Raw genomic sequence first — 17,689 nt, forward strand, 5'->3', positions numbered from 1 at the left:
CTTGGGAGCTCCATTGTTCACGTGAGTGGATGCTCAGACCAAAAGGGTTTCTTAAAAAGGCTCTGTCCTCAGGCTGCCTTTGATGGGATATCAGATCTCACTCGACTCAATGCAGACTCAAAGTTACAGGTGACAACACAAGTAGTGGCAGCAGCAAAGACACAGGGACCAGGGGCCAGGGGCAGTGGTCCTGACGTGTGGTGCAGTCTCCCCAAAGCCTCTGAGGAACTCCCCACTGGGGGTCTGACTGCCCTGTCCTCTGACTGCCCTCCCAGGTGTACAAGTGTGAAAATCACACTTCCTCGTTGCCAGGCAGACCCCTGATCTGAATTCTTGCCAGCACACTTCAGTGAATGATGATGGCATGACACTTCTACCTGTCAACCTTGTATTCAATATTACTGTGAGCAAAACAGAATATTTTGTCATGCCTGATCACATTTCTAAGTTCAAGTCTTCACTCAGACCCTGACTAGATGCCGAGTAATTTTCTTCTTGAATTACACAGACTACCAAATCTCACATAAAGGAAATCATTGGGGAAAAAAAAAAAAAGCAGCTATTTTTGATTGCATTGTCTCTAATAAATAGAGACTGTGAAAAGGTATTATGTTCAGTATCAATTATTCATATTTCCAACAAGTAACTGACACATCCTCAAGTTATGACTTCCATCCATACTGGCTATAAAATATGGTTTTCACTATGATTGGAATGGCTGTTACTGGCTGTCAATTAAAATATATATCCTGTACCAGGCAATAGAAGCTGACAACACCAGGAAGAAATAACACTTGACAGCCACTTGGGAAATATATAGGCAAGAGAAGACTGAAAATTGCTGAAGATCTTTATCTATGGCTTCTTACTTTCAAACACTGACCTCCAAGATATGAAGAACAGAAAGATTTATTTGCACTTGAAAATTTCCCTTACCTCCTGTTGTTCTGTTTCCTTTTCATAACCAGGATAAATGAAATACTTCTAAATTACAGATAGCATTACCATATTTTAAAAAAGCAGCACCAAAGTCACGCTCGCTGCCCAGCATGAGAAATCCCCCTCAGCAGAAATCCTTGGCTGTCATTTTCCAGCCCTGGTACCCAGGGTAGACTGGAGCTAATTACCTGAAGTGAGGAAGTCTTCAGGTGAAGCCCAGGGGAGATTTATAATTTTGTTTAGCCCTTAGAGCCACTGGAACTGGCCTTTTATAGCAATAGATCACTCATACAGGAAGGAGGATTTTTGTGGGTTTTTTTTCCAGAAGCTGGGAAGGCAAAGAAAATATTATCAGCTCCTGGGTAGGCACACAGATATGGACAGCTTAGGCAATGCAACTATACTGTCTCAAAAATTAACAGAATAGAGGCTGCAAAGCTGGCCATGTAATTTCCTAACAGCTCCCAATGCTGGATGCAGATGCTCAGAGCTGTGTCCATTCCCTTCAGGCTCCATCTGTGTTGTCACCAGGTTCTGCAGGAAAGCAAGGATAGGCAGAGCTAGTGCCAGAGGTCAGCCTGCACTCCCCTTTCTTACTCGTAGGGCATGGAATAAAAAAATGGCAGAGACTTACTGCCTTTTTCAATTGCAAAGGTTGAAAATACCAGCTCATCAAATTGATAGAGAATGAGTAAGTGTATTTCTGGATGTAGATTCCCACTTTGCTTAATTCAACTTCATCACTCTCACAAGTCTTATGTGAAGGTCATGGTGAACAGGGAAACCAGACACTTTGCTCTCCCTAGACCAGAATTATTATTCAGTTGCAGACAGAACTGATCACTGTTGTCTTATTTCATTAATGAAAACTCTTGTCAGGTATCTTGACTATCAAGATCAAAGGCAAGTCTATTACCCATGGATGGAGAAGGGCTTTAAAACTTCAGTGAATCTGGAGCTCCAACTAGTGGGATGCTTTGTTTTCCCTCACTTCACATACAGCCAAGATCTAAACTCTTAATCAGTCCCTTTTATTATCCTTATTTATGTCAGAAGGATCACTGTCCAAGTTTACCACTGAGTAGACCAGGCTTCAAAAGGAACTTCTTTGCCTTCAGCAGCTACAGAAAGAAGACAGGTTGGGCTCCTGATCTTTTTTCAAATGAGTATGGCAGGTGTGGAAGGGATGGGAACATCAGGCTGCTACTCTTCTGGCTTTAAAGATAAGCATCAATAAATCTACATGTTTATGCTGTGACTTTTCCTAGACTTCTTGTACCGGTACAGTGGGGAGGGAGGATTCATGGCTGTGCAGAAGGAGACCACCCCAGCAGAAAAGGCTTGCTCAGCTGCCCTGGTTTGATCATATCACATAATGAGACCTAGGGAAAATTTGGTTTTACTTTAGCAGTCTCCCAGATACATCAGGGACCACTTCTACCTTGCTACAGTCTCTTGTAGATGATGAAGATGAATAAACAAAATACCATAGCTGTGGCAGATGTCTTAAACAAAGGGTCACAGTTAGTTGGCAAGAAGTTATTATGGTTTATCTCCAAATTCATTATGTGCACACACACACCTATCGGCTGACTTCCCAGTCCCCCACCCTCCACCTCAGAGGAAGAGCACCACCAAACAAAGAACAGCAGTGCAGCACATACATATTTATTTTCATTCCTAAATCCCAAGAATTTACCTGATAAGGTGTCAGCTAAGGCTCAGTTGTGGAGACTGCACTATCACAGCACTTTTCGGATGAATGCCTGCAAGAACTCAGTCTTGTTTTTTAAACACAGAAATAATGATGATGATAATTGACAAGGACAGCCTGAGGTGATTCCATAAATTCTTGTTATGTGAGGTAGCAGGTACAGAAGCAACCTTGTCTCTTAGCTGTCAATAAGTGGCAGGTACCATGGCATCCCTTTATGTCTAGGAAAGTTCCCAACCTCCACAAGGCCATTACCAAAATAAAGCAATTCACTGTATGATGCTCAGCCTCAAACATGGCCCAGTCACAAGTATGCAGATTTACTGCACATGTATGTTTTGCATATCCTGCTGTACAATCTATATAATCCATAGCCATAGATTTATTGTTCAAATTTCAGGGTATAATGAAGGAGTTTGAGTCCCAGTACATGGGTTTGCTGGATTCCCAGCACAGATTACCATTTTGTTTAAGCACAGCCCAGTAACCAGCAACTCACCGCCTGCATAAGACCAAAGGGACATTAAATATCTAAAAATTAAGCCAGAAGTGTATTATACCTCAACAAAAAGCATAAAACCAATTTTCTACTTGAGTGATTGTTTATAAAGGTCCAGATGCAAAGGAGGGAGTTATAGCTACCGAAATCACAAGGCATCCCCAGGAAATGTTTGGGCTTTGCAGTTGCACAGATGCCTGTAACATACCCTCCCCTTCTGTTAAAGATGCTCTACAGCAAAGGAAAACAGCAACATTCAAAAAACTGGAGACAGCAGTGTTGTCAACTTGATAGGTGACAAAGTACAGGGAAAAGGATATCCCTCAGACCTGAGCTAAACCAGACAGCAGACATGGGCTTGACTTCTTTTTCTTCTTTCTAAACTTACTGACCACATTTGGATTTCTGGAGAGAAAGTAGAGTCTCGTCACAAGCAAAGTCTGGGCTAAGGGTGAACTCAGGGTAGCTGCTGAACAGCTGGCCTTCCTCCCCTGCAGAAAAGGTGATGCTTAACACCAGGGTATGGATGATTTGCAGAGCCAAGCCTCCCTGTGGTGGTGATGCAGGGGAGAAAGGGTCTGCTTGGAAGGTGTTTTCCCTGTGAGCAGTGTTCTTTGGAAAAGCTCTTTGGCAAGCAGCAACAAAATAAGGACACAGCCCTGAGGGATCTGAAGGGAGCATGTAAAATAAGGGCGATGAGATGAGCCACTGGTAAATATGTTGTAATATAACAAAGATGGGAGAAAACACCTTGGGGAAAGGTGGTACCAGTCCCCAGATTAGTTCCTGTAATGGAGGACTTCCCACCAATACAACGTGGGATCCACTGAGAGAAATGTGGGGATTGCTTACTGGCCATGAAAAAATGTCTTTGCCCATGTTCCTGAAAATGAACGCATCAGTGATGTGTTGCGAAGGTCATGAGCTAAGATGGCCAGCTTGGCACTCATGCCAGAAAGAAGGACTGCCCTGAAATCTCCCACCAGGTCTCCTTCCTGCAGGTGAGCAGAGGGGTCAGGTGAAGTCACAGGCCGAGGGAAAACCAGCATAACACAGTTCCCACTCCAGCCTCCCTCCTGCAGGCTTCAGCTGTCTAAAATCAGCTGCCTTTGCTGGCAGCAGGCCAGCTTGCCTCCATGGAGGAACCAGCTCCATATGCTCGGCTGACAAAAAAAACCCTAAAAAACACTTTCTTCAGAAACACCTAAGTCTTTGGCTTTCCTTTTGTTTCTGTTGGCTTTAGTCCACTCTTAGTCATCACTGTGGTAGCAATGGCATCCAAAGCCTGCCCTTTCCTACTCCCCACTATGGATGCAAATATTAATGGTGCACAGCATAACAAAAATAATTAACAGTTTCATTTTCAGAGCTGTGTAAATATTGACCATCTAATCTTCGCAGCAAACTGGAAAACTGGTTACTGTCTCCTGAACCCTAAACTACACAATCCTGGAGCTGGAGCTCCCTAGATCCTTCCCTTGGCTGTTCTCCTGACTCTATGGCAGCTCTTCAACATACTCCCTGCTCACTGTTCTCTTCATAAAGTGACACTGAGCTGTCTTCTGAAGAACAAAAAAAGTCTTGACCATTTTGCTTTTCTCTATCTCTCTTTCCCTTTTTGAAGTGAGGGACCATCACCTCTCCTTTCTTCAGTCCTCTGCTTGTTTGTCCATTTTGGCTGTACACTAAAATCACAACAGAGTGGGAAGGGGGTTACAATGGGTGCACCACAAGTCAGGCTTGGACAGGGGCTCCTCAGACATTGCTGCAGTGAAAAAATGGGTGTACCCATTGGAAAGTAATCACAGGAGCCACCTGATACAAGGTTTTGGTCATTATTTTCTTGAGGTGTTTTCTACAAATATTGATGTTTCAGGGAAACAGAAGAAATATATTTAACTGCCCTTAATTCTTTTGTGCAATTTCTGCCCCAGGGTGTTAGACACTATTACTATGTGCTGTTAAATATCTATTGGGTTTATTCCACAGTGACTAAAACAATTATTTTTCTAGTTAGTAAAGCATTTGGAGAGCTTCCAGGATGAAAGTGAATATAGAAATGCTAAATATTTACTATTCTAATAGACAGCCATCAGTGCTTTATGAACTATCCCATTACATCCAAAAAAATATCATTGTGATTTCACAAATGAAATCTTGAGAACATTTGCTTTAAATTGAAAGACTCTATTTCTGCTATATCAAGAACACTGTTAATATCGATCCCGGTGCTCTACAGAGCAAACTAATCTTTTCATTGTGGCAGTATTGAAAATCTGGTCTAGTACACTGGTAAAACTGCATCTTTCAAAGTTACCAACACTGAGAAAGCAAATCGCTACATTTTTCATTAATTAAAAATGGCTTATAATAACATTAATGATCTTTTCATCAGAGTATGTAATTTAGGTAATGGCAGTCTACTACCCCATTAACTTCCCCTGGCTTTACCTTGGCCTTCTAACTCCTCCAACTGGTTATTACCTAATTTGTAAAGTCTCCCAAATGGGTCATTAGCTCTTAAAGAGATGTCTCCTGCTGTTTGGTATATACCCTAGAAACAGTAGGCTGTCAGAGAGTGAGCTGGTTTCAAAGTAGCTCTTTCTGGGGGAAAAAAAAAAGTTAAAGAAATGCCAGACTAAATCAAGTTTGTGAAATGAATCATGGCTTGAAATATCCCCAATACATGACTAAGACATCACACAGATTTTTTTTTTCCCACAAAAGAGGACTGGCAGCAGAGCATATGCCAGCATATGTGCCCTTGTAAGCACCTGCAATTCCTGCTGCTTCCAATCCCTAACAGCAATTGTGCAACCAGGCAGCCATCTAATGTGCTAAACTAGGAAACCAAGGAGAAAGGCTCACAGGACCAGGCCCTGTACTCCTCACACGGAGACCTTCCCTCTCGGCTTCCCCAGCGCAGACCAGAAATTGTGAACCAAAGGCAGAGCAGCCTGACACTGTAAGACCAGCAGCATTTGGTTCAAGTCCATGAACATCCAGGGCAACACTACACTGACCAACCAATTAGTGATAATGTCTGCTGCCAAGAGAGAAAAGCAAAAGATCCTTTGGCCTTTCTCGGCCATAGATTACATGTTCAGGTTTGCGGGGTTTTTTCTTTACAATATGATGCAGGGCAATGAGATGAAAAAAGTCCGTGTGACTAAGTAAAAACTCTTTGTACTAATGCAATGATCCACAAGCTATTCCTGTCAGACAGAATAAGGGACCACTGGCTGGCAATATCTGTGCTGCAGGAACTTTGAATGCAGAGGTGTTGAAGAAATTACATGTTTTCACACAAAGAACCATAGCACCATAGAGTGGTTTGGGTTGGAAGGGACCTTAAAGCTCACTTCATTCCATTCCCCTGCCATGGGCAGGGACACCTCCCACTACACCAGGTTGCTCCAAGCCCCATTCAAAGTGGCCTTGAACACTTCCAGGGATGGGGCAGCTACAGCTTCTCCGGGCAACCTGTTCCAGTGTTTCACCACCCTCACAGTGAGGAATTTCTTCCTAATATCTAATCTAATTTTACCCTCAGAAAACATTCCCGCTTGTCCCCTACACGCTTTTGTAAAAAGCCCCACTCCAGGCTTCTAGTAGCCCTCTTTAGGTACTGGAACACTTCAATTTTTTCAACTAAACTTAACTAATATAACTTCACTATTGGCAAGTGCTTCCATTTGTTCAGCAGCAACTTCTTTGTTCTATTCCTTTGCTTTTGTAAATCTCTCAGACTCCCTCCTCCTCTCCGTTTCTCTCAGTTTTACTTATTTTCACTGCAATCATCACCTCTTTCTGAAATTAAGCTACTCTGTACTAGTTCTACCTGGTTTGCTGAAATGGCAACACCTATGTTTTATGCCCTTAGCAAGGACAAGACATGTGGTGTCCTCTGAAATTAAAATCAATGTCTGGTATGTCCCAGTATTATATGGATCTGCAGAACATCAATTAACATCAAAAATCAACATTCCCACTGCTGTTTTCAAAGCAAACAAATAGCTCTCACTCAGTACGAAATTCTCAACTTCCCATTTCCATAATTTTCCCTGGAATAAGTCATGTAAACGTTGTAGGTACTTTGGTCACTATGACCTTTATGCAACATCATCAGAGGCAACACATAATCCCAAGGCTAAGAAATAGGGGACTCTGTGATCAAAGACTTTCAGTAATTTTCCAGAAATTCCTTTTTATGTAAGAAATCTGTTTCATAACTTGTTCTGACAAATGTCACGGCTGGAGAAATTCTTTCTCTCAGGGAAGATTTATGATCCGTAGGATAGTTTTCTTTCTCTGTATTCTTCAGAAGAATGGATTCAACAAATACAAACTGCTCATTGATTTGTGTGTCTCCGTGTTCCGCACAAAGAAATAAAATACAGGAATGAGAAAATGACAATACTCATTATCTACAGGTAATTTTTTGGCACCAAAATATCATCCAGTGTGATCAACTAGAAAGTGCTGAGGTACTAGCATAAAATGATGCAGTAGGAACTGGGTTTTCTGCAGGGAAACCTATGTTTATTCTGTTCTTCATGCTGGTCTCGATGTTGGCAGGCACATCAATAGCAGCAGACGGTTTTGAGCAGGGACTGCCAAAACACCGCACGCAAAAGGTTGCCCCCTTCATGGGAGGATTTCAACTGGGATCTCTTGAGAGGTCAGGGCAACAGCTGAAATGTCACAGAAGACAGCACAGAGCAGAAGTAATTGTAAGGATAAGCCAGTTCAGGACTTGTCACCTCTGAACAGCAAAACAGAAATGAGAATTTGAGTCTCGTTAACCAGCAGCAACCATAAACCTTTGATGCAGCTCAGTTTTCCTCCGACTGGGTCACAAATGCCTTGGTAGCTAATGGGCTGATGACCCAAGGCTCAGCTTGGCCAAGGACCACAACACAGATCTTCTGAACTTGTACTGATGAGGACTGAGGCCATGTGTGCTTTTAAGTGGGGTTTCGAGGGGATAAGTTTAGTCAGCCTGCAAAGGACAAATACAACTGCAAAACCTGAGCAAGAACAGTCAGTAAGGTCTTGTTTTGAGAATGCCTTTGAATAACTTTTATGCTCAAAGTTAAATGTTGCTTGAGTTCTTCCCTGAATGAGGACTGAATGCCAAAAGTATGACTTGGGGGGTAATGAGAGGTTGTCAGTTGACTCCACTGGGATATGGTACCATGTCTTGCAAGTTGCTTTTTTATTCATTACTACGTGGATACACCTGAAAATAAGGTGAGGGCTACAATGGAAAACATTTAAATGCATTCTGATCTCCAGGAATCAGCAGTAACTTTCAGTCTCTCCCTCTGAGATGGACCTGATGTCACGGCTGTCCTGAACTCCAGGTGCTGTATTTTTGGCTGTAGCATTCTTAAACTGCCCAGACACTCAATTCAAACTAAGGGCATTCAGCACTTTTACACCGCTGAAGAGAACCACCGTGTTTGTAGTTTGCATATAAATCTGAGAAAAATAACAGTCTTACCACTGAAGGATGATGCTTTAGGCAATAGAATATTCTTTTCTGAAGTCAAACAGCTGCTGCTAAATTACAGTTAGCCTCCTAAGGACATGGAACATTTTAAATCATAAAGGTCTGGACTGTACATAGCAAAGAATAAGTAATTTTGAACAATATGCATGACAAATGCAAAAAGTATTACTTAGTGACCTAGATTTTTAAAATGCCCAAGACAACATTCAAAAGTAACATGATCCTCACAGTCTCTATGCTCATCTCTTTGGTCAGGTTGAATATCCTTATTACCGGTAAACAGTATGACTTGGAAAAAAAAAAAGCCTTTATGCAATCCAACTGAAGACAAACCTGAGGTGTTTTAATATTTGGTTTGCATTTCTTCTACCACTTGTGAGTTTTGCCAATTCAGTATTTTTATAATAAAATCCAAGTATCATTTGCTGATAAAAAAGGCATTGTAGCATATTTCCAATGTATAGAGTATTTAAGTCCAGGCAAAAGTAAATCAGCTATAAATTAGTGTATTTCACATACAAAAATGCTCTTTATGTTAACACTTTAGTTTACAAACTAGTCTCAAACTTGGCCAAAAATAATACCCATCATTTTTTAGTTACTGCATAACTCCAACAGCACTTCTCTTTGTAACATGCTTATCAGACCAATAAGCACAGTGATCACTGGCTATTATTGGCTGGAAGTGGAAAACGAAAACAGCTTCAGTATTCCTTGTTCTTCCTTATTCCCCTTGTTTCAAGGAAGGCATAGTGGTTACTTCAAGACAACAGTTGGAGTTTTCCCCCCAAAATAAGCCCCAGCAGCTGGCTCTTGTGCTTTTGAAACAGCTTGCTGAACCATTTGCGCCACCTGCATGTTCCCACACAGGAAAAGCCCCACTCCCACATGCTGCAGCTGAAGATAAGACTGATGCTGAGCACCACTCAGCAGACACCAGCTTACAGGAACTGTTTCTTTGGTCATGCATTGTTTAATCACAAAACATGACGGTCCATAATGGACAGGATTTTTCTTCATCCTGAGCTATGGCAACTTTTCCAGGTTATTCCAATGCTGGGCCATACGTGTTGATGCACACCCCACCCTACTTGTCCCTGAGCCGGTAACACTGTCCCAACAGTGCTGGCTGTTGCAATAGGCACTCAATATCCATGTGAAGACATGTAATTATTTCCCTGAATATCCAGGGTATGGAGGGGGTGGGGGATACTGTATTGAAGTCTGTGGGGTTGGAGTATAAGGTGGAGGTAGGTCAGCTGGGTACTCCATTTCAAATTCATAACTGTATGGTGGTGGAGCCACTGCAATGGGAGAAAAAAAAAGACATAGTTAAAAATCTGTTTTTCAGATGCAAGCCTCAAGTATTTCCTTGTTGACATCCAGATTTCCACACAACTGATACAAAATCTCCTGGCAATGCACTCAGTTGTTTTTCAGGCTGCCCTTATACAGTCACTTCACATCAATGCGAGTCCTCGCTTTTTGCCCTTTCCTTCCCTTCCTACCCGTGTGCCACCAACACGCTGTGCTGGTAACAGTGTTTGAATGTCTGTATAGCAGATGTCACCATGGGAGGAAGGCTGGGTGTTTATCAGATCCACTCCCTTCCACCTCCTTCAGCAGCAACACGGAATGTATGTTGTCCCAAAACGACAGGGCAGCCAGGGCTCTTGATTTCCACAGATCTCTCAAACACCCTCTGGATCCCCAGGAGATGTGTGACATTCCACAACACGGCAAGCACAGCAGCATCTCACCTCCCAGGGCAAACACTGGACATCCCACCATGGCTCGGGCTGAGGAAGAACAAAGCTTTCCCCCTTGTTCATACATACCCATGGGGACATCTGAGGAGAGTCCAGCATTTGTAAACTCAGTCAGGCATTTAGGAGACAACAAAAATATTCACAAGCAACTGAAAACATTTTCTCAACTACTTCTATTCATCTTAGAGAAGACAGATCCATTCAGTGACAAAAGACAGTAAATGCTGCAGAATGACAGCATGGTAGGAACTGCAGGCTCCCATGTCAACATCCCATTAGAGTAGTCTCTAAAATTTTAAGGTCCAGAGTCTGCTCATGTGACCACGTCACTGTTAAGGTCCTGAGTCTGCTCATGTCTCCATTTATGTCACCACGGATGCTTTCCTATTCCCTCCCTAGATGTCTCAGGCAGACTGGCAGTGAAATAGCACTTGCATAGAGAGAAAACAGAAACCCAGGATGTTTGTGATGGGGGGAAGAGACTCAAATCCCAGTGTGCCATGGAAAGCACGCCCTGCTCTCCGAAAACTGGGCTGTTGCTGTGGCTGAGGCCATTCCTGTCCAAAACAGAGGGAGGGTTGGTCACAAGCCCTTCAGCCAAAGCCAGATCAGTCATTACTCCAAAAGTGTTCATGACAGCGGGGAACACAAAAATCATTTCAGAGCTTCCCCATCCTCTAAAATCTGCTGCTGCTGCTGAGAGGAAGAACTGCTCGAACTAATGTTTGCACCAGGAACTGGGAGCGTGTGGAGTCAAACTGCCTGGAGGTGGGGAGATAAGGGTGAGTCATTGCAGGAGCAGACTTGGGGAGGAAAAGGCTAGAACCCCGGAGTTTTCACTTTGCTCTTGTTTTTACAGCTTGCAGCGACTATGAGTTTCTGAAGTAGCTCTTCAGCAATACATGGTTGAGAATATTGCTGTTTTCTGTCATTTCACATCTCTCTATGCAAAACAATGTTGCAATTACAAAGATGATTATAGAGGCTTTCAGTTCAACTGGAAAGTAAGAGCATGAGGGAGAAAACAGACACTAAGACTGGTAAGTGTGATAAAGGAATACGTAATAAATATTGCATAGCTTGCCTATAAGTATACATAATCCACCTGGGGTTTGCTGCAACCTTTGCAACAGGAGGGAATATAAAGGCAGGGAATCTCTAAGAGTGGGATGAAGGGACTTCATGCATGAAACACCTTTGCATTTTATTACTGTGAACTCTCAGAGTTATCCCAAGGCAATCGCTCCTGGATTTATAATTAACAATGTCACTGAATTGCATAAATATCATTATGCTGTTTCCAGGGTCTGCTTTGCTCTTCAACAATGCAGCCACTTTCATGTGCTAGGTGGGGAGTCCAGACAAATGAGCCTTGCAGACTCCAGCTGGCTCAGTGCCACCTCTTTTGGTGCTCCTGTTCCCCAGTCCCAGACTGGTGTGAGTTGACAAGTGTGGTGCAGTGGGTGGCTCTGCAACAGAGCTGACTCAGATACAGCCTGATGTACCAGCTCGCACTCATTATGGACACAATTCCACTGCACCAGACCCATGAGGGGTCCCTGCTGTCCTCTGGGGTGCCCCAGAGCCTGTGACAGCTTATCAGCTCAGTGCCAGACCTGGCTTAGGCTCTGCACCTCCCCTGCTGCTGCCTGCACCTAAAAAACCATTACATCAAAACAGTGTGAATCCACAGAGAAGACTGAACTGAGAACTCCAATACTCAGCCAACTTTGACCAAGGCACAACAGGCACCTCTGCACCACGTCCCTGCCCGTGGCAGGGGGTTAGAACCAGAAGACCTCGAAAGTCCGTTCCAACCCAAGCCATTCTAAGATCTATGACCACTCTCCAAATTCCTATCAGTTCAGTTCAGGCATGGTGCCAGGCGGATACAGAGAGCTACTTGGATCCAGCCCTGCATCCCAGCCAGCAGTCCCTCCTGGGACACACAGCACAGAACACCCTGCGGAGATGCCCGCGTGCCTTTGTAGAAGTCATGGGGGATCTGCAGCCCCCAGCACGGCTCAAGAGCTCTGGCCAAGTACCAGCCAGGTCAGGTTGCATTAGACCCCACATCACCACTTTAAGCCTTTGCACTCTGACCCACAGTCCTTATTGTCCAGGTTTTCCCCTCTCTATGGTGTGCTGGGCCCCCATTATATTGGACAATGGAAAGGAGCTGGCTACATGTGAACAAGAACAAATACAAGAACCAGATCACAAAAGAAGAACAACTGATCTGTTGCCAGAGAGCCTCTGGCTCAGGGAGGTCTGTCCTGCACAATGCAGCACTGCCCTGAGCGAGGACTCAACACGCTCCTGCAGGCACTGCAAGGCACACAGCTGTGTGAGTGTGGCACCCGGCCAGACCTCATTAGCCCACTGAGCAGCTGAATAAATCAGCCCGGGCAGAGTGATGCACTGACAGACACTGTGCACACGGAGCTGTCCTGTGTTCCTCAGCAGGGAGCTGTGCCGTCCCCCTCCGGACAGAGAGGAGCCTCCTGCTGTAGTCACACCCCTCGCTCACTGTGGAGCTGTGAGCACCCAAAGACAACACTCCTGCCATGACCACAGGCACTCCTGCAGGGCTGTCACACTGCCCCCTTACCTGGGTACGTGCTGATGGTGTTGATGTGCGTGGTCCGGATGACCCCTACTCGAGTCCCACGGTTGCTCTTCATGCACATGCAGATACAGATGGCAATCCCAGCTATCACTCCCATTATAAACACTATGCCAAAAACAATTCCAGCTATTGCTGTGCCTCTGCAAGAGGAATGGAAACATGCAGTCAGTCTCAGCCAAATAACGTTTACAAAACAAAATTTTTTTCTCAGGAACAGCTCATATTTAAGAAAATAAATGCATGCTGACAACTGAAAATGCTGCAAATTTTGATCCATTGGGGCATGTGAATAGTAAAAGTGAATGATCTCAGAGACCAAAATAAGAAACACTTCCAAAGTTGCCTTTGCAATTGTGCCAGATCACTCTGCTGATTTACCATATATTAAATCCTTCCATTCCAGGGCCATTTGAATTTAACTACTTTTAAATACTATCAAGAATAATTCCTTCTCTTTCCCCTCATCACACAAGACTTTTTTTTCCCTCTAAGGCATTGGTATGATATTCTTTTGAAAAGAAAGCACAAGTTATCCCCAGTAATATATTCCAGAAGCATCCATGTGCATGCTGTGCTTCCACAGGAATACTGTCATTGTTTCATCTTAGGTCAAAAAGTCCTTCTGTTGTGCTTCTAAACCCACAGATTAAGGAGAGCCTCCTCTTCTCCAGGATGAGTGGCACGAAGCAAAGCGAATGCCCACTCTTTCACACATCTGCCACTGCAGCCAACACAAGTATTTGAGGCTTATATGATTTCTTTTAAAATGGTCCAGAGGAAATTTAGCTCAGCCCCTGAAGTAATGAATCAGACTTTCCTTGAAATTATAATACAGAGAAAGGAAAGAAAGCCTTAGTGCACTGACACATTGGAGAAAAACCTCACCAAGAGGCACTGAAGAGCTCCCAGGAATACTCAGGGTAAAATCAGCCTTTCTGATGAACCCTACTTCACTCAGGTTTGTTGTCAGCCACAGGCAGTGAAGCATATGTTACATGAAAGATGGTATTTACAGCATACCCTTTTATGAAAAAAGCCCAGTGGCTTGCCAGAAATATTCCTACTCTGTGCATCTCTTCATCTCCCAGCAAAGTCTTCCAATAGCAACCTTGCTGACAACCTTTTCATTGGATATTTAATCAATCCAAACTGATAGTTTGTGAATGTGAATAAGCCCCAGTAGGAATTACTGCAACCTATAGAATAAAACAGGCTCTGCAATACTAAAAACATTAAAAGGAGTCTAAACCATAGCTTAGCTCCCCCATACAGTCATGGAAACACATAGCAGGCCCAATTTTCAAAATGCTGATAGACCGTTGGCTTCCAAACACTCAGCAAGAGTCAGGATGGACTCAACAGCTGAAAAACAAGACCTTTTGTGTAGGAGCCTAAATATGAATTTAAGAGCTTGTTTTTAGGCCCCAAATATTCAGGAACTTGGCCAAGATTTGCAGTACAATCACTGAATTGTACAGCATAAGTAAACACAGACCACTTGCTGTCTTACTGAAATACACTTCCAGGGAGCTAAATTATTCTCTGCTGTAACGTAGCAATGAATGAAGAGTGTGCAGGGAGAGCACACTGTTAATATTTTGCAGAATATATAAAGACCTATTTTACAAAAGCTTAATCATGACAGCAAACACCTGGCCATAAAACCAGCAGCTCAAAACACTGATGTGCTAAAGTGCTTTGGTATTAACCACCATGAGTAACTGAGGAACACATCTACAGTAGCTTGCATCTAACAAAAAGGAAGTATGATGATCTTGGAAGATGTGATCAAGAGACTTCCAGTTTTCCCATCCTGCTCTCTCTGGGAACATTATCACCACCCTTGAGAGAAAATGCCATATGAGACAACAGTTTGATTCAGGAGACACTTTAACACAATACTCTCTCCATTCCAGAAAGTTTTCTAATAATACTACAATTAAAAAATCACAGCATCCCTATTATAAACAGCAGTGATTAGCTACTGCTCTTGCTCCATCCCCTTAGTGGATGAATTATGTGAGCTCTGCATCCCAGAGTTGCAGGGATCTCGCTTACACTGAAATAATCCCTCTCCCAGGTGGATTCCCAGCAGCAGAACCAGCCACTGCTGACCACTGGCCTCCTGTCCTGAACTGCACTTCTGCTTTGTTCATCGTACACTGCTGCCCATGCATCCTGGGCATAATCCTGCATCCCTGGGACACTCTGCCCAGCTGATCTTCTCGAATCCCAGAAAACACAACAGTTTCTTGCACTTCCAAACAGCTGCACCCTGAGGAAAACTCAACCTCCATCATAAAAACTCACAGAAGTGGGTAACACGCAGCACATGTTACCTTCCCAGTGCTAGATTAAGATTCCTGGATTAACAAAGCCCACTTTAAACACAGTTTTAAAACCGTTTGTCTCAGCTGTCTCCAAAAGCAAAGGTATCCTGTTTGCTCCAGAAGTGGTCAGCCAGATGCCACATGACATCTGCCCTGAGAGATGTGCTGCACTCTTCATGGGCAAGACAGCTGTAGAAAGTCCCTCTGCATCTGCCTGCATCTGAAGGCCTCTCAGCCTAAACAGAACTATACTGAAAAGTAAGAGCCACTTCTGCCAGCCTAGCAAACCCAGGTCAGTAAGTAAAACAAGGAATTCTAAGGCATTTTTTTGCTGGTCCCTACCATAGCTCCTGCTGGTATAGCCATGAACCAGAAACAAAAATGGTCATCAAAGAAAATATTCACCAGCTGAGCTTTGCTGACAAAACTGGCAAGCGCAAGTCTTGCTCACAGTTCTGAAATCAGGACAAAAAGCGGTTTAAATAGGCAGACCCACTTCTGCCTGTGGATTCAGGTTTTCACACTGCAGTGGTAAATTTAGACCACCTATGGATGGTTACGCAAAGAGAGCCTGAGAGACGGAGCAAAAGATATAGGTCACTTTTACAGTCCAGTTACAGCCTGACTGAGTACCAGGATAGAGGTGCTCACGGGTCCCGGTGGGCTTCACATCAGACCCAGTGCCACACACATGAAACTGTTCCAGGAATCAAGTGTTTGACTCGAAAAGGACCTGTTTGAGAGGACTTAGGGAGATGTTCTCTCACACATGTATATAACAGAGCACATATATAACACTATGCCAGTCTCTGACAATGAGTCAAAATGTAAACCCATCATGATTCAGAGACCTGCAGCCTCTCACAATGGCCTCCAGTGAAAGCAGGAGCAGTCTGACTCCACATATCAGGTTGCACCTTCTCAGCACCAAATCCTGCCAGGACAATGGTCAGCCTCCATTTCTGCTCCTTGGGTTCTGCCCTAACTTCACATCTGGTATGGCATGGCACTTTAAAAAAGGGAGAAAATATTCCCTCCCGGCCTTCTCCAAAGAGTTGCCTCCTCAGCAACTTTCTGACACAGACAGGTTGGTTTCATTTTTAACTCACTGGATTTCTTCTCTGCAAATCTGTCAAGCCTCATCCTGAACTCACGCAAATTTTAGCATCCACAGCCTCACACGGCAAAGAGTTCCCCAACTTAACTGTAACAGAATCATAGCATGGTTAGGGCTGGAAGGGACCTTAAAGATCATATCATTCCAAACCCCCTGCTGTGGGCAGAGACATCTTACGGCAGACCAGGTTGCTCCAAGCCTTGTCCAACCTGGCCTTGAACACCTTCAGGTATGGGGCATCCACGGCTTCTGTGGGCATCCTGTGCCAGTGCTTCACCACCCCCTGAGTAAAGAACTTCTTCCTAATATCTAATATAAACATGCCCTCTGTCAGTCTAAAACCACTGTGTGCCTGACAAACTGTCCCCTCTGGACTATTCTGAACTGAATGCCCAATAGTTTCACGAGAGGCTCCCAGCCTCCAGCTCGTCACCCACCAGCAAGCCCTTCCTTCTGCATAGTCCATGGTTTTACAGACCTTTAGCATCTCCCCTGGCAGCCAACTCTATGATGTCCTGCAGGAGCCCAGTATCTCTTGGCTGCTCTGCCTACAGAGGGACCTCTTCACACTCTGATTACCCCAGTCACCCCTCCTTGCGCTTTTTCTCAACCTCTTCTGTTGTTTTCTGAGAGCTGCAGAGCTGCAGAGTAGCATTTGTTGTATTCTTCACTATTTCCTGCCTAAATAATCCACAATATTAGATTTATTTTTCTCTTGGCTATCAAACAGTGGGAAACTGAGGTTTTATGGCACTATTTACCACAGTACCAAGTCTCATTTCTGGGAGATAATGTCCGTCCAGAGCCCACCTAGTCATGTGGGAGTTAGGGTTGTTTTCCCCTGGATGCATTATGTAGTATTTACAGGCCCTGGATTTTCTGATACAGTGCCTAGACTTGTGTCCTCTACTGCAGGACACAGGCTCAAAGTAGCACAGGTGAGCTTGAGCCACCAGTTTTGCCAAAGCCCAGCTCACTCTGTAATACTGTATCAATTTAGAAACTATCATTGCAGAGGGGGCAGTGCTCTGCATTTATATTGGCATAAAGGTCTTTTCATCCTGTAATTGCTCACGTTAGCAATTTTACAGCAATTTGATCGAGCATGGCAAGTTGTGAGAAGCACGTGAGGATCAGTATTCCCACTCTGCCTTCGCTATATTCATTACCATATTAC

The 17,689-nt window shown here is 43.9% G+C and overlaps 1 protein-coding gene across 2 annotated transcripts in view; it reads right to left on the bottom strand.

The window, feature by feature from the left end:
• Positions 1-2,593: 2,593 nt before the first annotated feature.
• CYYR1 (cysteine and tyrosine rich 1) overlaps positions 2,594-17,689 on the bottom strand; it is a 58,653-nt gene continuing 43,557 nt past the window's right edge. For both annotated transcript variants that reach the window (XM_064644019.1, XM_064644021.1), the window contains exons 3-4: positions 13,048-13,205; positions 2,594-9,971 (exon numbers count right to left, since the gene is read on the bottom strand). In XM_064644019.1, coding sequence (XP_064500089.1) covers positions 9,838-9,971; positions 13,048-13,205 — 292 coding nt within the window. In that variant the 3' untranslated portion in view covers positions 2,594-9,837. The remainder of the gene's footprint in view (positions 9,972-13,047; positions 13,206-17,689) is intronic.

This window comes from Pseudopipra pipra, chromosome 2, assembly GCF_036250125.1.
Source record: "Pseudopipra pipra isolate bDixPip1 chromosome 2, bDixPip1.hap1, whole genome shotgun sequence".
In the NCBI taxonomy this organism is placed as follows: domain Eukaryota; kingdom Metazoa; phylum Chordata; class Aves; order Passeriformes; family Pipridae; genus Pseudopipra; species Pseudopipra pipra.